At 38.3% G+C, this 18,915-nt stretch overlaps 2 protein-coding genes across 2 annotated transcripts; both read right to left on the bottom strand.

Annotated features, from left to right (window-relative positions):
- Window positions 1-652: 652 nt before the first annotated feature.
- Window positions 653-1,610, bottom strand: LOC123856571 (olfactory receptor 8B8-like). The gene has a single exon (XM_045892734.1). It carries the CDS (start codon window positions 1,607-1,609, stop codon window positions 653-655), a length of 957 nt encoding a protein of 318 aa, XP_045748690.1. The 5' UTR covers window position 1,610.
- Window positions 1,611-10,713: 9,103 nt separating this feature from the next.
- Window positions 10,714-11,646, bottom strand: LOC123841765 (olfactory receptor 8B3-like). The gene has a single exon (XM_045871276.1). It carries the CDS (start codon window positions 11,644-11,646, stop codon window positions 10,714-10,716), a length of 933 nt encoding a protein of 310 aa, XP_045727232.1.
- Window positions 11,647-18,915: the final 7,269 nt, after the last annotated feature.

The following is an 18,915-nucleotide window of genomic DNA, read 5'->3' as shown; positions in this document are numbered from 1 at the left end:
ATAATGTGGAGCTTGGTTTTACATTGAAGAAAACTGCAGTGAACAGAGTAAACTAAGGTAAATGAGATCTTATTGGAAGCATGGAAAGAGCACTCTGGTTTCAGTGCAGAGAGTGGATTTCAAGGGGTAAAGATAAGAGAGGGAGAGGCTAGTAAGGAGGCTGGTTTCCAGATGACAAACAATAGTGCCATGAGGAGAACAACACTTAATAAATTGGGTGTGGAGGACAAGCAAAGAGAGAGGAATCAAAGAAAATACTAGTTTGGGATCTGAGCAATTGAGTAAAGGATGGTGCCATTCATGATGATAGAGATCACAGGAAGAGAAAAGAGTCTGTGAATGTTCCCTCTAAAGTATAAGAGGAAAACAATGGGAAGGAAGAAAGAGAGAGAGAAAGGACAGGAAGAAGGAAGAGAGGAGAAAACATAGTATTAGGCCCCCGATACTATTCTACAAACATCCATTTGCATTAATTTATTCATCCCAATAACCCTGTAAAGTAATATGATGCCCCTATTCTGCAGTTTTCAACCTGGGCCTTCTAATTCCAACACTCTATTAGACCTCATTTCTTTCTCTATGAAAAAAAAAAAAAAACCTCTATAGAGGAATAAAAAGAATTTTAAGAGAAAGCTGTATTTTCTTACGTTAATTAATACTGCTTTGGCTCAATATTATTAAATATTTTTCTATTCAAGCTTTTTTTTAGGGTAACTTTAACCTCCTTGTTCCTGAAGCTGTAGATCAGAGAATTGAGCATAGGCACCACAATGGCATAGAACACGGTGGACACTTTCCCTTGGTCCATGGACAAAATAGAAGAAGGATGAAGATACATGAATGCCCCTGACCCAAAGAAAACAGAAACGACAATTATATGTGAGATACAAGTGCTGAAGGCTTTGGACCTTCCTTCAGTGGAACGGATGCGAAGGATGCTGGCGAGGATAAAAGTGTAAGAGACAATGATAGTGAAGCTGGGCACGCCAACATCAAAGCCCACAACAATGAGAACTACCAGTTCATTGACGTGAGTGCTTGTGCAGGAGAGCTCCAGGAGGGGGAGGATGTCACACATGTAGTGGTTGATGGTGTTGGCATCACAGAAGGTCAGCCTCAGCATGCATCCTGTGTGGGCCCAGGCACCAATAAATGCCCCCACATATACAATCACAGCCAGCAGAGAACAGACCTGAGGGGACAAGGTGACTGTATACAGCAGGGGCTTGCAAATGGTCACATAGTGATCATAGGCCATTACTGTTAATACATAGCACTCTGTACTGACAAAGAAGCAGTAGAAAAAGAGCTGAGTCATGCATCCTGCATAGGAAATGGTGTTCAGCTCAGACACAAAGTTTACCAGCAGTTTTGGGGTGATGACGGAAGAGTAACAGAGGTCAATAAAGGATAAATTGAAGAGGAAGTGGTACATGGGGGTGTGGAGGTGACAATTCTGTCCTATTAGAGTGACCAAGCCCATGTTTCCTGCCACAGTGACAATGTAGATTCCTAGGAAAAGGAAGAACAGGGGCAGCTGGATCTCTGAATATATGGTTAAACCAATAAGGATAAACTCAGTGACTAAGGAACTGTTTCCCATATCCATGCTCTTCCAGTAGGATCTGAAAGATAGGAGAGTAGAATCATATTGAGGCAGAATCCAGATTTCCTATGCAATCCCATGTCCAGTCTATTCTGGAGCCAAGAAGCCAATGGACTCTGTTGAGGTTTAACTACTTTACAGGAAGCTGGGATCTGGCTCTGCTCATACAAGGAAGACAAGTAGATGGGAGGCATCAACATAGTTTCAAGTAACACTGGAAGAAATATTTCAAGAGGGGATGAAGTATAGATATTTCTCATCTTTTCTCTGCTTCAATTTGCCATTAATACTTTTTATTCCTTCGTTTCTTCCAGTTTGTGCTTGTTAATCTTTAATCACCACACTTTGGCTACCTGTGCTGGTCACAGATCCAGACTGGACACTGTATAGGGTGGAGATCATGAGCACATGTCCATAGCAGAGTTGGAGAAACAGACTTGCAGAGACTCTTTGGTTTCCCAAGCACACATATCAAGAAAGTCATTAAGTCAGGAATGGAAGCTGGATTTCCTTCATAGGAAATTCTCTAAGGATTGGAGGCAACCCTTCTGCAAACCCCATAATCTCAGCACTACTTATAATCTCTATTTTCTTCCTATGCAGCCCTGTAATCATCAGGGCTAGAGTTGGTAAAAGCAGAAAAGTTTTTGCTTTCCATGGCTCTGGGGTTTGAAAGACATAAAAACATAAAGAGTTCAATGCTTACTCTTCTTTGCCTAGTGGCATCACAACTGCCTTGTGGTTTCCTCTCCAACACTGCTCTCCAAAAGGAAAGTTCTGTTGCTGTGGGCAGTAAAAGAGCTGAACCAAACACTTCGTCTTCCGTTTACGTGGAGGGCTCAGAGCATTTATAATCTCAGTCTTGGACTTGTTTTGAGACTCATTCAGATAAAGATCATTATTTTTAATAATGATTTTCCCAAAAGGGGATCATTAAACTATTAAAAAAAGAATACAAACAGCACTCTTTGTTTTCAACATAATAACAGGGAGCATCATGTATGTGATCTTATTCTGAGCTTGGAGGTCTTGGGGGTTTGATACAGGGGCTTTCCCAGGAGACTCTCCATAGTTCAAACCCTTTGGGAAGGACAGGTGTATGAAACTGTACACAGATGAAAATGCTTATACCCTGGTGTCTTTGGAAGCTCAATATTCTACTCAAAATTGCACATTCTTCTAGCACAAATGAGGTAGAGATCTTTTCTCTCTTCTTTCTCCTAGTGCTTCTTTGGCTTTAGGCACAACTAACACATAGCTAATAATATTTTAAACACCTATACAATATTACATGTACATACATATCCTCGCACACATGATCATATGATGCATTCATTTTAGACACACTCATTTTAGACACATTCATTTTAGACACACCACTTCCTGGACCTTTTTCCTGGCACTCTCTTTCCTGTCTTAGTTCCCCTTCATCCATCATGCCCCAATTATTTATGTTTACAACTTACAACTCTTTCCTTATTTTCCTAATTGCTGATATAACCAAATAGATTTATAGGGGCCTTACAATTGACCATAAACTGCATATTTTTTGACCTCTTGCTTTTGTCATTTAATAATAGTTCATTAAAATATTTCCAAAATTCTATGTTTAGACATATCATAATTTATCCAACAACACCACATTGAGAAATCCATTATTTTTCCATTCTTTTACCACCAAAAGCAATGGTAAAATAGCCATCATTGTGCATACATCTTGATGTACCAGTACTTTTATTTCAATGGTATAAATTCCCAGAATGTTCTTTTAATTAATATCAGATGGTTTTTTCCAAAGACTATAATAATTCACATCTCTGCAAGCAATGTATAAAACTACCTTTTCTTCCCCACTTACATCAATAGACAGATCATCTAAACTGAAAATTAACAAGGAGACAGTGGCTTTGAATAACTCACTGGGCCAGATGGACTTAACAGATATATTCAGAACATTCCATCCTAAAACAACTTAATACATATTCTTTTCAAGTGCACACAGAACATTCTCCAGGATAGATCACATATTAGACTACAAAACAAGCTCAATAAATTCAAGAAGATCAAAGTCATACCATGCATCTTTTCTGACCACTATGCTATGAAACTAGAAGTCAGCCACAAGAAAAAATCTGGAAAGACCACAAATACATGGCGGTTAAAGAACATCCTACTAAGCAATGAATGGGTCAACCAAGAAATAAAAGAAGAAATAAAAAAATGGAAACAAATGAAAATGAAAACACAATGGTCCAAAAAATTTGGGATTCTGAAAAATTGGTCCTAAGAGGGAAGTTATAATAATACAGGCCTACCTCAAGAAGCAAGAAAAATTTCAAATAAACAACTAACTTTACATCTTAAAGGAACTAGAAAAAGAACAAACAAAACCTAAAACTAGCAGAAGGAAGGAAATAATAAAGATGAGAGCAGAACTACTGGGTATTTACCCCAAAGATACAAAAGTAGGGATCCGAAGGGGTACGTGCACCCCGATGTTTATAGCAGCAATGTCCACAATAGCCGAACTGTGGAAAGAGCCAAGATGTCCATCGACAGATGACTGGATAAAGAAGATGTGATATATATATACAATGGAATATTATGCAGCCATCAAAAGGAATGAGATCTTGCCATTTGCAACGACGTGGATGGAACTGGAGGGGATTATGTTGAGTGAAATAAGTCAAACAGAGAAAGACATGTATCATATGATCTCACTGATATGAGGAATTCTTAATCGCAGGAAACAAACTGAGGGTTGCTGGAGTGGGGGGTGGGGCGGGAGGGATGGGGTGACTGGGTGATAGACACTGGGGAGGGTATGTGCTCTGGTAAGTGCTGTGAATTGTGCAAGACTGTTGAATCTCAGATCTGTACCTCTGAAACAAATAATGCAATATATGTTAAGAAAAAAAAAAGAAGAAGAAGAAGGTAGCGGGAGGGGAAGAATGAAGTGGGGGAAATCGGAGGGGTAGACGAACCATGAGAGACGATGGACTCTGAAAAACAAACAGGGTTCGGGAGGGGAGGGGGGTGGGAGGATGGGTTAGCCTGGTGGTGGGTATTGAGGAGGGCACATTCTGCATGGAGCACTGGGTGTTATGCACAAACAATGAATCATGGAACACTTCATCTAAAACTAATGATGTAATATATGGGGATTAACATAAGAATAAAAAAAATTAATTAAAAAAAAAGATGAGAGCAGAAATAAATGATATAAAAACTAAAATAACAACAAAAAACCAATAGATCAATGAAACCAGGAGTTGGTTCTTTGAAAAAAAAATCAATTAAATTGATAAACCTCTAGCCAGACTCATCAAGAAAAAAAAAAGGACTCAAATAAATAAAATAAAAAATGACAGAAATAACCAACACCATAGAAATACAAAGGATTATAAGAGAATATTATGAAAAATTATATGCCAACAAATTGGACAATTCCTAGAAACATATAAACTATCAAAACTGAAACAGGAAGAACTAGAAAATTTGAACAGACCAATAACCAGCAAAGAAATTGAATCAGTAATCAAACTCTCACAAACAAAAATCCAGGGCCAGATGGCTTCACAGGCAAATTCTACCAAACATTTAAAGAAGAATTACTACCTATTTTTAAACTATTTTATAATATAAAAAAGGAAGGAAAACTTCCAAATTCATGAGACCAGCTTTACCTTGATACCAAACCCAGATAAAGACCCCACTAAAAAAGAGAACTACAGGCCAATATCCCTGATGAACCTAGATTCAAAAACTCTCAGTAAAATACAAGCAAACCAAATCCAACAACACATTAACTGAAGGTTACCAGAGGGGAGGGGGGTGGGAGGATGGATTAAATAGATGCTAGAATTAAGGAGTATGCTTGTCGTGATGAGTACCAGGTGTTGCATGAAGTGTTGATCACTATATTGTACATCTGAAACCAATATTACACTTTATGATAACTATCTGGAATTTAAGTAAAAACTTTATAAAAAAGTGGGTTGCATCCCATGCCTTAGTTATTACACAGTGATCTTATAAAATATAAGACTTGAAGTCCGTGTATGTGAGAGAGAGTGTGTGTTTGTGTGTGTGTGTGTAGGAAGGCAGTATAAACAGAAGTGGATGATGGAGATCTATAAATTTGGGGTTCAGAAATTAAAGGAATATAGAAATCAAAACCCCTTTTTCTTCTGTTTTATCAGCCTTTAACTATAGTACACTCTAATCATTCCAAATTTGATCCTGAGCAGCAATAGCAGCTTGCTTAAAGAAAGTGTCTATTAAACAAAATCAGGATGTAATCAGGGAACTTTCTTTAACTAGGAGGACCATTTTCCATTAAGCATTGAAACTAGAAGTGTTCACACTGACTTAGAAACAGCTGTCCTAGTTCACAGGCCCAGGCGAATCTCATGTCTTACCTGTTTAACTTTCAGCTGTACAATTTCAGTACAGTTATATATATATTTCTCTCATTATTTCATTCATTCCATTCAGATAACTCAAAAAAAAAAAAAAAAAAAAAAACCTGTTAAGGATAACACTTTGTTTTACACGTAAAACACCCTAACTTGATTCCCTTCCTTTGAGAGAAGTCCAAATAGAGCTTGAGTTGCTAACTAAAAGTTATAGCTAAGTCGCTTTTTTTATTATTTTTTAAAAAGATTTTATTTATTTGGGGTGCCTGGGTGGCTCAGTTGGTTAAGCGTCTGTCTTCGGCTTAGGTCATGATCCCAGAGTCCTGGATGGAGCTCGGCATCAGGCTCCCTCCTCAGCAGGGTGTCTGCTTCTCCCTCGGCCTCTCCCTCGGCCCCTCCCCCCATTCATGCTTGTGTGCTCTCTTGCTCTGTCTCTGAAATAAATAAATAAAATCTTCAAAAAAATTTTTTAAAAAAAGAATTTATTTGTTAATTTGAGAGAGAGAGAGAGAGCGCATGAGCGCGGGGAAGGGCAAAGGAAGAAGGAAAAGCAGACTCCCCGCTGAGCGGGAAGCCTGACACAGGGCTCAAATGACCTGAGCCTAAGGCAGTCGCTTAACCAACTGAGCCACCCAGGTGCCCCTAAGTTTCTTTAAAACTTTGCCAAACTTAGATTTTACAAGTTTTCTTTAAACTTTTGTTACTTTTTTCAAAAATAATCTGAAAAAATGGAAACGAATTTGAAAGAAAGCGTGCCTCTCTAAAAATGAAACAAATTTAATTTATATTTTCAGACTTCTCAAATGAAAGATTAGTGACCAGGTTTCACACATACTTGAGGCCACCTCAAATAGTGATAAATGTATAACAGAGTGGACGGACACACCTCTGCAATGTCTATAGAGGTCCCCAAACAGCACAGGTATTATTTACTTACGTAGATACACTTCAATCTCAGTAAGGAAAACAATTTTATCAAAACAGACAGTAGGGGAACCTAGGTGCCTCGCTTGGTTGAGCATCTGACTCTTGATTTTGGCTCAAGTCATGATCTCAGGGTCAAGAGATTGGGCCCTGCGTGGGGCTCCATTCTGGGTGGGGAGCCTGCTTGGGATTCTCTCTCTCCCTCTCTTCCTCTATCCCTCCTCCCTTCCCTCTCTAAAAATAAGAAAAGAAAAAAAGGGAGGGAACAGTAAATAAACAAAAAAAGAAAGAAAGAAAACACCAACCTAGATCAATCATTTTATATAAATAAACTTAAGTGAAAATCAAGCATATTAATATTGGAGTCAGGAGATGTGGTTATGAGTAGTCATGAAAAACATCTACAAACAAACAGGCAAATACACCAGTCATGCTGACTTTCACAATATCTAAATCTTAAGTGGAGATTAGAAAACAAGTAAAATTGAAAATATTATTAAAGTTATCTTAGAAAATGTTGACATTATCCCTTGGTTAAGATCAAGGTTTTTTAGGGCGCCTGGGTGGCTCAGTTGGTTAAGCGACTGCCTTCAGCTCAGGTCATGATCCTGGAGTCCCGGGATCGAGTCCCGCATCTGGCTCCCTGCTCAGCAGGGAGTCTGCTTCTCCCTCTGACCCTCCCCCCTTCTCATGTGCTCTCTCTCTCTCTCTCAAATAAATAAAATCTTTAAAAAAAAAGTTATAAAATAAGATCAAGGTTTTTTAGAGTAAAAATTTTTTGCCTCTTCTCAAAAGAAAAATAATCTGACATCCTATTACAGAAAAGACTTTGTCATAATTTGATTTACTCACTGAGAGTTTCTTTTTTTATAACTTTATTTATTTATTTATTTTTAAAGATTTAAAAATTTTTTTATTGTTATGTAAATCACCATACATTACATCATTAGTTTTAGATGTAGTGTTCCATGATTCATCGTTTGTGCATAACACCCAGTGCTCCATGCACAACGTGCCCTCTTTAATACCCACCACCAAGCTAACCCATTCTCCCACCCCCCTCCCCTCTAGAACCCTCAGTTTGTTTTTCAGAGTCCATCATCTCTCATGGTTCGTCTCCCCTCCGATTTCCCCCCTTCACTCTTCCCCTCCTGCTATCTTCTTCTTTTTTTTTTTCTTAACATATATTGCATTATTTGTTTCAGAGGTACAGATCTGTGATTCAACAGTCTTGCACAATTCACAGCGCTCACCAGAGCACATACCCTCCCCAATGTCTGTCACACAGCCACTCCATCCCTTCCACCCCCCACCACTCCAGCAACCCTCAGTTTGTTTCCTGAGATTAAGAATTCCTCATATCAGTGAGGTCATATGATACATGTCTTTCTCTGTTTGACTTATTTCGCTCAGCATAACACCCTCCAGTTCCATCCACGTCGTTGCAAATGGCAAGATCTCATTCCTTTTAATGGCTGCAAAATATTCCATTGTATATATATACCACATCTTCTTTATCCATTCATCTGTCGATGGACATCTGGGCTCTTTCCACAGTTTGGCTATTGTACTCACTGAAAGTTTCTTTCAAATTATCATTGCTTTCCTAATTGCAACTTGAGGGTTCTGTACCTTAAATTTGTAAGAAGTAGCATATAGAAGCCAGCAAAAAACAGGAGTGAATTAGTTGTTCTCACGTCCCCAGGTCCTGGGGAGGTTAACTTTTTTTTTTTATCAAATAACTTGAGAAATCCTGTGATCCCCATAATATTTCTAGAGCCTTCCAGGAAGAGGAGGAGAATCATAAGAATGGACTTTTATCATATATCATTTTGCTTTCCGGATTCCTTCTTCCTAAATTGAGTTTTAATCACTATTCACTGCTTTATCTTTTGAAATGTCTTCTATCTACCTACTTCCCTAAATGTGATGACAGCTTTTCACTTTCATTCCTCCAAACACTACTGCTGTACGCTCACTGTACACTATAAATTTTATGAAAGCTTTATAAACTGTATTTTTATACCACTATAAAGAACAGGATTAAAACTGATTTGGAAACGTGGTTTCTAAATCCTCATGACCACTCTGCACACCGAGACTTTATATTTATTGGCCAAGTGTCTTGTTGAGCCCTGGCCCAATTATATGTTCTGGACTCCTTTCCCTCCTATGCCTTGCTGTGTGAATTACATGTACGTGCAAACATCCCAAATTCATTTTATTTTTTTAAGTTTTTATTTAAATTCCAGTTAGTTAACATACAGTGTAATATTAGTTTCAGGAGTACAATATAGTGATTCAATACTTCCATACATCACTCGGTTCTCATCACAAGTGTATTCCTTAACTCCCATCACCTAATTCATTTTGCTTTAATTTTGAAAAAGTAACATTTCATTTGAGCCAATCATTTCTGAACTGTACTTGCCCCAAAAGCTTTCCCTTCCCCAATGGAAAAAAATTTAAAAAAAAATCAAACTGTTCTCCTAAACAAACAAACAAACAAAAGAAATACCCACCCTGAGAGAAATTCATGTATCATCCTGGAACAAAGCACAATCAATTTTCAAATTAGAAATGCTTTCTTGTTTTCCATGCTTATGGAAACAAAAAGTAATAGAATAAAGTAGAAGCAAAGTACACTACAAAGAGTGGTAGATTGAAGTCAGAAGACTAAGAGTTTACTTTTTCCTTTAGAAGAGAGAGAACTCTAAGTCACTAGCTACTCTGAGCTTTACTTTCCAATCCATGCAATAAACATATTTTGACAACCTGTTATGTGCAGGGTTGACCAAGCAAAGGTAAGAAAACTCTTTGCAAAAGAAGGCATGATGCACAGTGTTTACAGATGCAAAGTCATTTCTACTTGACAGTCTTTATGGAACCTTCCATCTCTGGCGTTAAAGGGAACACATTCTTGTTCAGTGAATGCTGGAAGGTTGAGAGTAGGAACACATTGTCCCCTTCATGCTGCCAAGGCAAGTGGCAGATAAGACATCCTTAATGACAGTATGTCACCCGAATGTTCCTTGATTTGATCATTTGTAGACAAGTCTTCTATTTCCAGAGAGAAAACTATAAGCTCAAAATTATAAAAAATAATAATAATAAATAATAAAAAGATAATAATTTTTTAAAAAATATTTTATTTATTTATTTGACAAAGAAAAACAGCGAGAGAGAGAACACAAGCAGGGGAAGCTGGAGAGAAGCAGGTTCCCCGCCAAGCTGGGAGCCCAATGCGGGGTTCAATCTAAAGACCCTGGGATCATGCCCTGAGCCGAAGGCAGATGCTTAACGACTGAGCCACCCAGATGTCCCATAAATTTCTTTCTTAATATTATTACTAAATGGGGCACCTGGGTGGCTCAGTTGGTTAAGCGACTGCCTTCGGCTCAGGTCATGATCCTGGAGTCCTGGGATCGAGTCCCACATTGGGCTCCCTGCTTAGCAGGGGGTCTGCTTCTCCCTCTGCCCTCTTCCTTCTCATGCTCTCTGTCTCTCATTCTCTCTCTCTCAAATAAATAAATAAAATCTTTAAAAAAATATTATTACTAAATGAAAAAAGGGGAGAAGAAAGTGTGCAAATGGTGAAGAAAGAGAAACCTACTCTACAAAAAGCAAAAATAAATTATTGAGAGAAGATTCAACTCTCCTTCAACATGATAAGAAAGAAATAGGATAAGCAGGCTGCCAATAAAATTGCTGTAATTAAAAACAGAAACTCCCTGTCCTGTGACTAAGTGGAGACACTGTTTCTGATCAAAACACTCTCCTACTCACAGTTTTTCTCAGAGCAATTTTAACATCTTTGTTTCTTAAGCTGTAAATGAAAGGGTTCATCATGGGAACCACGTTGGTATAAAAGACAGAAGAGATTTTTCCCTCATCCATAGACCCAGCAGAAGATGGCTTAAGATACATAAATGCAGCGGATCCAAAGAAGAGAGAAACAGCAATTATGTGAGAACTGCAGATACTGAAGGCTTTGGACCTGCCCTCAGTGGAGCTGATGCTCAGGATGCTGGAGAGGATGAAACCATAAGAGACAAAGATGGTGACACTGGGCACAATCACATTGATGCCCGCCACAATGAAAACCACCAGCTCATTGACATAAGTGCTCATGCAGGAGAGCTGGAGCAGAGGGAGAATGTCACAAAAATAATGGTTGATGGTGTTTACATCACAGAAGGTCAGCCTCAGCGTGCATCCCATGTAAGCCGTGGCACCTGAAAATGCCATCAAATATGAACCAAGCATAAGGCTGGAACACACTTTAGGGGACATGACAACATTATACAAAAGTGGGTTACAGATGGCCACATAGCGATCATAGGCCATTGACGTCAGCACATAGCATTCAGAGATAGCAAAAAAACAAAAAAAGTAAAGCTGGGTCATGCACCCCAGGTAGGAGATAATATTCTTTCTTGATAAGAAGTTAATCAGCATTTTGGGTGTAAACACAGAAGAATAGCAGAGGTCTATGAAGGACAAATTGAAGAGGAAAAAGTACATGGGGGTGTGGAGGTGTGAATTCAGCCCAATTAGATTTATCAAGCACAAATTTCCCAACACAGTGACCACATACATGACTAGAAACAGACAGAAGAGGGGGAGCTGGAGATATGGTAGGTCTGTTAGCCCTACCAGAATGAATTCAGTCACAAAAGAAGCATTTCCAGGAATCATTCTTCTCTAAGAGGATCTGTGAGCACAGAAAAATAGGGTTACATAAGGAAACAACTCAGCTCTCCTTGAAAGATCTTGTACTAAAGAGAGGATATACATTGGAGATGCCTGAGAGGAGCCCAACTAGACACAGAGAATCTACCTTTACCGCTATCATGAACCTGAGGAATACTAATTCTCCCTTTATTAAAGCCTTTATAAGCTAAATATAACAAAGGGCATCACAAACAGCCTCGAGAGGCAAGGCCAATGAACTTGACCTTTGGAAACGACTGCTGGAAAAACCAAGGGAGAAGGGAGAAGTTGGGACCAGGACAGAATCATCTGTCTCGAATTTCATTATGTCTTCATTCACTTGACCCTCTCCTCACCAGTAAAATAAGAGGTAGAATCCTTAGCAACCCCATGCTGGCCTCAAATGCAGATTACACTTGATTGAGTGAGAATTTAAGAACACTGGTTTCTGACCTAAATGAGGGACCAGGGTCTAGGGGAGGCTGAGTTACTGCCCCACGTCACAGAGTAAAAGCCATAAATCCAGAAGAGTGAGAGTTCCATCCATAGAGAGGGAACTTACCGATGGAGATACTGCATCCCCTGCACCCCCAAATTTCTGAACATTCTCCTATCTCCCTCAAACACATTCTCTTGCCAGCCTCACTTGAATGTCAATGCAGAAAATGGGAAAGAAAGTGGCATATCTCAGACCTCTGAACTTCCATCTCAAAACAAGGAATATGTTATTATAAATGGAATTCAGATACTCACCCTCCTTAGGTCAGAAAAACCTCAGTGTTCTCAGGTGTTATTCACAAACAATGAATGATGGAACACTACATCAAAAACTAATGATGTAATATATGGTGATTAACATAACAATAAAAAAGTAAAAAAGAAAAACCTCAGTGTTCTCTTATCCTTGGTATTTACCCCCATGGTCCTGGAAACGCAATTTCAGGCTGGGAGGTTTTGATTCTAAGAGGATTCAACCTGACATAAATTCAGATATACCCTTGAAATCTTCCTGATCATACTTTCTGATTATGACTTTGAGTCCTCTTGAGAAGCAGAGAAAAATAAAGCCTTTATTATCACATTTACTACCTATTGGACATAGATTTAAAATGAGTTTAAGGATATAACACACTTGGTTATAAAGAGGGTAGAAGCTTGATCAGTCTTTTCCCTCAGGGACCAGATTTTATGTGTAAACGAATAAGGAGATTGTGTACCCTGGGCCACGACATGTCTTTAGTTCCTTAGGGACTCAATATTTCACTCATCTTCACTTCACTCTAGGGATTGTACATCTCTAGATTCAAAGTAAAGTCCCATCTTTCCCTTACCTTCATCTCTAAAGGGAAATCTGTGTTGTTTCATTTCTTCTTTGTTCACATATCCTAAATGGACATTTTTTCTGCAAGGGTTCTGCCTCCAGGCTTCCTTATTTCTTGATCTCAAATTTCTCAAAGGTTGCAATAACTCAGTTGTTCTCTGTCCTGGAATTTCTCTAAAATAATTTGAAATTCTGTATGTTCCTTTGCAAGTTTATACTTTAATCACCTACTGGAAATTTCTACCTGACCTGCTTACTATCATTTTATGCAACATTTCAGTAACTGGGGTTATCAATTTCTTTTCATCACAGAAGAGAGTAGGGGCAATGGAGTTGGAGGGTATGTGTATGAATCCTATCTTCCTACTTCCACTCTTACTCCCAATAATACTTTGGGCAAGTTACTTAATTTCTGTTTCTTTGGTTCATTTTTGTAAAATAAGGATGACAAAAATAGCATCTCTTTCATTGGATTGTTGTGATAATTAAATTTTTATTTTAGGTTTTTTGAAGTTTTTATTTAAATTCCACTTAGTTAAGGTACAGTGTAATATTAGTTTCAGGTGTACAATATAGTGATTCAACACTTCTATACAGCCCCCAGTGCTCAACACGCCAGGTGCACTCCTTCATCCCCATCACCTAGTTCACCCATCCCCCATCCACCTCCCCTCTGGGAACCATCAGTTTGTTCTCTATAGTTGAGTCTGTTTCTATGAGAGACGATGGACTCTGAAAAACAAACTGAGGGTTCTAGAGGGGAGGGGTGTGGGACGATGGGTTAGCCTGGTGATGGGTATTAAAGAGGGCACGTTCTGCATGGAGCACTGGGTGTTATGCACAAACAATGAATCATGGAACACTACATCAAAAACTAATGATGTAATGTATGGTGATTAACATAACAATAAAAAAATTTTTAAAAAGAGTCTGTTTCTTGATTTGTCTCTTTCTCTCTCTTTCTCTCTTTCTCTCTCTCTCTTTAGTAATATCATTAGAACAGTGCCTGGCATATAATAATAGTCAATAAATGTCAGTGGTCATTATTTATATCCTCATGAATACATCATAATACTCATCAGACATTTTTTCCCCTTAAGTCCTATGTTCCCCTATAAACTATAAGTTCTATAAGGACAAACATCTCCTCTGTCTTGCTTAGTACTTTGCTCCTGGGGTTAAGATCAGTGCAGAGCATATAGAGGAAATTCAATGAATATTTCTGAAAATCATGTTCTTTGGCTACAAAACTCCAGAAAACATTTCACATTTCTCATGTGCTAAGCAATAGTATCTACAACCATAGTGACCTCTATCTTTGTCCCTCAGCCACCACACAGCCTCTTCAATTTTAACTGAACTGTACTGCTAAACTGTAGTACCTCCTATTATTCTAGCATTTTCCCACATAATTCCTCTTATTTAGCCATGTGCACTGCTGCTAGAATAAGCTTTGAAAGCAAAACTCTGTCCCCACCACCCTTAGTTTAAGAACTTTCAGTGATTTTCCATTACCCATTGGGCAATTGATATTTTGTAATAAAAGTATGTCTCAAAATTATGATTAATTCTTGGATAAAATTAAAGAAGAAATTGAGTCAGAGTTATACTTAGTAGGAAGACTTGAAAGAACTATTTTGATTGATTTAAGTATTTTGCACATATTAAGTGTTATACAAACTTTTAGCATTCTCATAAATATAAGAAAAAATATTGGAGAATGTTTACATTTCAAAGACCATAGGGTATAGTGAACAAAGATCACAGTCCAGGGCAACCAAAGATAAGAGTTAAAATTTAAGTTTAAATCTGCACAAACTCACCTTCTCCTCATGATAAATTAGTTTCTCTCTTCAGTGTTTCCCAAAAAGGAATAAGAATCTCACGAAGATTTTCATTTGTTTAAGTAACATATTTTTTATTTAATATCCTAGGAACATAACCTTCAACCTATGTTACTAGCTAGAAAGTTTCTAGCTTCAAGTTACAGAATGCTCAATTAAAAACCCATTTTAAACAGGAGCTTGTTTCTCTCACCTAGCAATAAGCTTAAAACTAGATTAGGTTTGCTTTAGCAACAAATCATTCTCATCAAGAATTCAGTCTCTTCCATTTCCCCATCCTCAGTTGGTTGGTCTTCATTCTCAGGCTTGTTATCTCATGGTCACAAAATGGTTGCCATAGCTCCAAGAATGACATCTAAACACCAATATATCCAAAGAAGAAAGCAAGCAACAAGGCAAAAGAATTCTTTCACGTATCTCTTTATAGCATGAAGTAAATCATCTCTAGAGGCCAATAGATTATTTCCTTTATGTCTTTGCAGTCATGTGGCTATGCCACATGGCCAACCCAGCTGCAAGGAAAACTGACAAAAATGAGAATCTCCCATTTTCAGCCTCTATCAAAAAAGGAAGTTTCTGTCATTAAGAATACTTGGAGGAGTAATATCTATTGGATAGAGCATCAACACAATCTGCCACCAACAAAGAGCTTGTAAAAGATATTTGTAATAGGGACTGTGTTTTTCAGTTTAAATATAGAATATAATTGTTACTTTTAAAGTAAATTCACTGTTTTAAGCTTTAAATCAATGCAATTACCTTGAGATATTAAAATCATGTTATAAATATATTTGTATCTGTGTGTGGATAAGTAAACATATATAAGTATATTTTTACACATACACTACTTATATGTATGTGGTGAGGAGAGGAGGAAGAGCATCATTCTATAATATGAGAGGGTCCTCCTATTAGTAAAAAAGCATCAGACACTGAATGTTTCAAACTGTGTAAAATAAAGAGTGTCTCCAAACAGAAAACAATAATTCATGTTACCATAAATTTTTTTTTCATGGTACCTCCTAAAAGAGAAATATGAAACAGATTGCCAGGCACTAAATATCGGGATGGATAAAAATTAAGATTATACCTTTTGAAATTTTAATTTTAGGTTTCTTTGAAGTATCTTCTTAGCTTTCTATCTCTTATTTAGATTCTTCCCAATATATTGCATAATATTTGAAAGTGCTAGACTAACTAAATTAGGTAAGAAAAGGGAAATTTCATTATGCAGAATTTTGGAAAAGGATCTAAGGTAAACTGAAAATTATTAATTATATAAATTGAGGTTTAAATTCTTGCTAAGAAACTCCACAACTGGAACACCTGGGTGGCTCAGTCGGTTAAGTGTCTGCCTCGGGCTCAGGTCATGATCCTGGAGTCCTGGCATTGGAATCCTGCATCGGGCTTCTTGTTCATGGAGGAGCCTGCTTCTCCCTCTGCCTGCTGCCTGTCTCCCCTCCCCCCACTCCAGCTTGTGCTCTCTCTCTCTGATAAATAAATAAAATCTTTAAAAAACAAAAACAAAAAAACTCCACAACTGCTTATTATATTAAAAAGGAGACACTGGGCTCCCTTCAGGGGCATCCTTGTACCAAACCTGGCTCCCATTTGAAGAAGGTCTGATTATAAATAAGAAAGCTTCAAGTAGAAGTTATGATGTATTAAAAACAGATCAAAAGAATGGAAATCCTGTGAGTGTAGGCAATGAACAATTACATTTCTGAAAAATAGGACTCAGAAATGTGCCCTAGCAAATCCTACAGTGTCACGATACATGTATTGGTTAAAGAGAGGTGCAATAATGTCCACAATAGCCAAACTGTGGAAAGAGCCAAGATGTCCATCGACAGATGAATGGATAAAGAAGATGTGGTATATATATACAATGGAATATTATGCAGCCATCAAAAGGAATGAGATCTTGCCATTTGCAACGACGTGGATGGAACTGGAGGGGATTATGTTGAGTGAAATAAGTCAAACAGAGAAAGACATGTATCATATGATCTCACTGATATGAGGAATTCTTAATTGCAGGAAACAAACTGAGTGTTGTTGGAGTGGGGGTTGGGGTGGGAGGGATGGGGTGACTGGGTGATAGACACTGGGGAGGGTATGTGCTCTGGTAAGCGCTGTGAATTGTGCAAGACTGTTGAATCTCAGATCTGTACCTCTGAAACAAATAATGCAATATATGTTAAGAAAAAAAAAAAAGAAGAAGAAGGTAGCGGGAGGGGAAGAATGAAGCGGGGGAAATCGGAGGGGTGGACGAACCATGAGAGACGATGGACTCTGAAAAACAAACTGAGGATTCTAGAGGGGAGGGGGGTGGGAGGATGGGTTGGCCTGGTGGTGGGTATTGAGGAGGGCACGTTCTGCATGGAGCACTGGGTGTTATGCACAAACAATGAATCATGGAACACTTCATCTAGAACTAATGATGTAATGTATGGGGATTAACATAAGAATAAAAAAAAAAGAGAGAGAGGTGCAATAATGTGGAGTTTAAGGTATTTGGGTATGAGTGTCCTACCAGTGACCCACTTAGAGGAAAACTCTTCTTACCTCTGATATTTGTTAGATCATAAATTCTCTAAACAGCCTAGAACATAACTCATGATAAAGGAGAGAAGGAACACTGGGTCTGCTGATTTGCTTAAAGTTATCTTTTGCCAAAAAAAAAAAAAAAAAAAAAAGTCCTGGTTGCTTTTAGGAGATAAACTGTAGGAGGCAATGGATGAAGTAGGCATTTAATTAGGAGGGCTTTGTGTTAATGCTAGTAAGAGACAATAGTTTCTCAAATCAAGGTGGTAGTGTCATAGTTGTGATATATAGGGTAGTTATGTCTATATTATATATATGCTTTATGTGTATGTATATATTATGTATTATGTTTTAATACGATACTCCATTTCACTTAGTAAAAATCCAACTTTCTCAACTACTAACAATTTCCACCATGATCTTGCCCCGTGTTACATGTCTGTCCTTGTCTCCTTCAACTCTCACTCTTATTCCTTTTTTTTAGTCTTTTTTTTATTATTATGTTATGTTAATCACCATACATTACATTATTAGCTTTTGATGTAGTGTTCCATGATTCATTGTTTGCATATAACACCCAGTGCTCCATGCAGAACGTGCCCTCTTTAATACCCATCACCAGGCTAACCCATCGTCCCACCCCCTTCCCCTCTAGAACCCTCAGTTTGTTTTTCAGAGTCCATCGTCTCTCATGGTTCGTCTCCCCCTCCGATTTCCGCCCCCTTCATTCTTCCCCTCCTGCTATCTTCTTCCTTTTTTTTTTTTAACATATAATGTATTATTTGTTTCAGAGGAACAGATCTGTGATTCAACAGGCTTGCACAATTCACAGCACTCACCATAGCACATACCCTCCCCAATGTCTATCACCCAGCCACCCCATCCCTCCCACCTCCCACCACTCCAGCAACCCTCAGTTTGTTTCCTGAGATTAAGAATTCCTCATATCAGTGAGGTCATATCTTTCTCTGATTGACTTATTTTGCTCCGCATAATACCCTCCAGTTCCATCCACATCGTTGCAAATGACAAGGCCTCATTCTTTTTGATGGCTGCATAATATTCTATTGTATATATATACCACTTCTTCTTTATCCATTCATCTGTTGATGGACATCTTGGCTCTTTCCACAGTTTGGCTATTGTGGATATCGCTGCTATAAACATCAGGGTGCATGTACCCCTTCAGATCACTACATTTGTATCTTTGGGGTAAATACCCAGTAGTGCAATTGCTGGATCATAGGGTAGCTCTATTTTCAACTTTCTGAGGAACCTCCATACTGTTTTTCAGAGTGGCTGCACCAGCTTGCATTCCCACCAACAGTGTAGGAGGGTTCCCCTTTCTCCACATCCCCGCCAACATCTGTCGTTTCCTGACTTGTTAATTTTAGCCATTCTGACTGGTGTGAGGTGGTATCTCATTGAGGTTTTGATTTGGAGTTCCCTGATGCCCAGTGATGCTGAGCATTTTTTCATGTGTCTGTTGGCCATTTGGATGTCTTCTTTGGAAAAATGTCAGTTCATGTCTCCTGCCCATTT

The sequence above is a fragment of the Mirounga angustirostris genome, unplaced genomic scaffold (genome assembly GCF_029215605.1).
Source record: "Mirounga angustirostris isolate CCGP_5_RB_7025 unplaced genomic scaffold, mMirAng1.0.hap1 SCAF_13, whole genome shotgun sequence".
Lineage (NCBI taxonomy): Eukaryota > Metazoa > Chordata > Mammalia > Carnivora > Phocidae > Mirounga > Mirounga angustirostris.
Note: the sequence above shows the minus strand (reverse complement) of the source record. Positions and strands in the feature narration are given on the sequence as shown.

Coding starts and splice junctions, on each gene's coding strand:
- LOC123856571 (XM_045892734.1), bottom strand. CDS start 1,609: ATGGATATGGGAAACAGTTCCTTAGTCACTGAGTTTATCCTTATTGGT.
- LOC123841765 (XM_045871276.1), bottom strand. CDS start 11,646: ATGATTCCTGGAAATGCTTCTTTTGTGACTGAATTCATTCTGGTAGGG.